This window comes from Rhagoletis zephyria, unplaced genomic scaffold (assembly GCF_001687245.7).
Source record: "Rhagoletis zephyria isolate East Lansing unplaced genomic scaffold, Rhagoletis_zephyria_1.1 Rzeph_scaffold_01603, whole genome shotgun sequence".
NCBI lineage: Eukaryota > Metazoa > Arthropoda > Insecta > Diptera > Tephritidae > Rhagoletis > Rhagoletis zephyria.
Window position 1 is genome coordinate 82133 of NW_016158687.1, and position 1242 is coordinate 83374.

The 1242-nt window shown below is 40.7% G+C and overlaps 1 protein-coding gene across 1 annotated transcript; it reads right to left on the reverse strand.

The window, feature by feature from the left end:
* Positions 1 to 297: 297 nt before the first annotated feature.
* Positions 298 to 648, reverse strand: LOC108364593 (60S ribosomal protein L7-like). The gene has a single exon (XM_017618326.1). It carries the CDS (start codon positions 646 to 648, stop codon positions 298 to 300), a length of 351 nt encoding a protein of 116 aa, XP_017473815.1.
* Positions 649 to 1242: the final 594 nt, after the last annotated feature.

The following is a 1242-nucleotide window of genomic DNA, read 5'->3' on the forward strand; positions in this document are numbered from 1 at the left end:
CCCATTGGTATTTTCCATCTCAAAAGTGATCATTAATTTGAACGTTATTTAAGCTGCCTTTACACGGTCGCTGTTTGTCGTTTAACTGAAATCTACCCGTGTAAATTGCACTTCAACCGTAAAATGTAAGCGTTTTGGCTGGTCAATATCTCAGTCGATTTTCCAATCGACAGAAATCGACCCGTGTGAAGTCAACTTCCCGAATTTTTTATTTTTTTTTTTTTTTTGCTTGGGCGCCTTTTGAAGATGTGCCAAAGTATATTGTCGCCTTAAATAAAAAAAAAAAAAACAATTTCTTTAAGCGATCTTGCGCAACAGTTTGTTGATCTTATGCTCACGGCTACCGAAAACGCCAACCTCAACGTAGTGATTAGCCTTTTTGCGCCATCCTTGGTTTGATGTGTTGAGCTTGAATGGCATCAGCAAGCTGGAGGCTTTCTTGAAGTGGGTTCCAACAGTGAATATTTCGTGCGCCAAATAATCAGCGCACTGAATTTCGTGCGCTTTACGCAATTTGTGTTCGATCACAAAGCTGTCAGAGATTGGGACACGTTGATGGTTGTGCTTGACAATTCCGCGTTTGTACATCAATTCACGAACCGATTTAAGATTTGGATAACCCCATATAGGGTTCGGCATACGTAGCATATTAATGGTTGCCTTGTTCAATTTGATGAACAAACCGTGTTTAATGTTACGAAAAAGGAACAACAGTAAAACTTTACGCACTTCCGGTGCAACTTTGTTGATACCGCGGATACGGATCACAAAAGCCAATTTGAATTTTTTAGACAATTGGCCGCGTTATTTTGCCACACGGCGCAACTTCATCTCACGGCGTCCATCACGGAGTTTTCTTGTTTGATATTTCTCGGCATGCACCAAGTTTTCAGGTTTACGGAGTGTAATCGCAGCAGAGCGCTTTAGTTTACGCTTGATCAGGGTAGCAGTTTGCTGGCATGCTTCTTGAACTTCAGCTTCGACTCAGGGACAGGAGGCAGCTTCCTGGAAGGTTGTCTGCCCCTTGCTTGCGGTTTCTTACTTAGCACATTGAAAAGGCGAAAAAAAGTTCGCCAAATGTTTGGAGCACATCGTAAGTGAGCCATTCGATTTATAACATTTCTATTAAACAATTTAATTAAATACTTTTTAATACATAGATATGCTGCAACCAGGCACTTTCCAAATTCCATCCTGTTTATCGGCATAATTTTCCAAATATGCCTGCTACTTCATTAATAA

Excerpts from the sequence above, each read along its gene's own strand:
- LOC108364593 (XM_017618326.1), bottom strand. The coding sequence starts at position 648 with ATGCTACGTATGCCGAACCCTATATGGGGTTATCCAAATCTTAAATCG.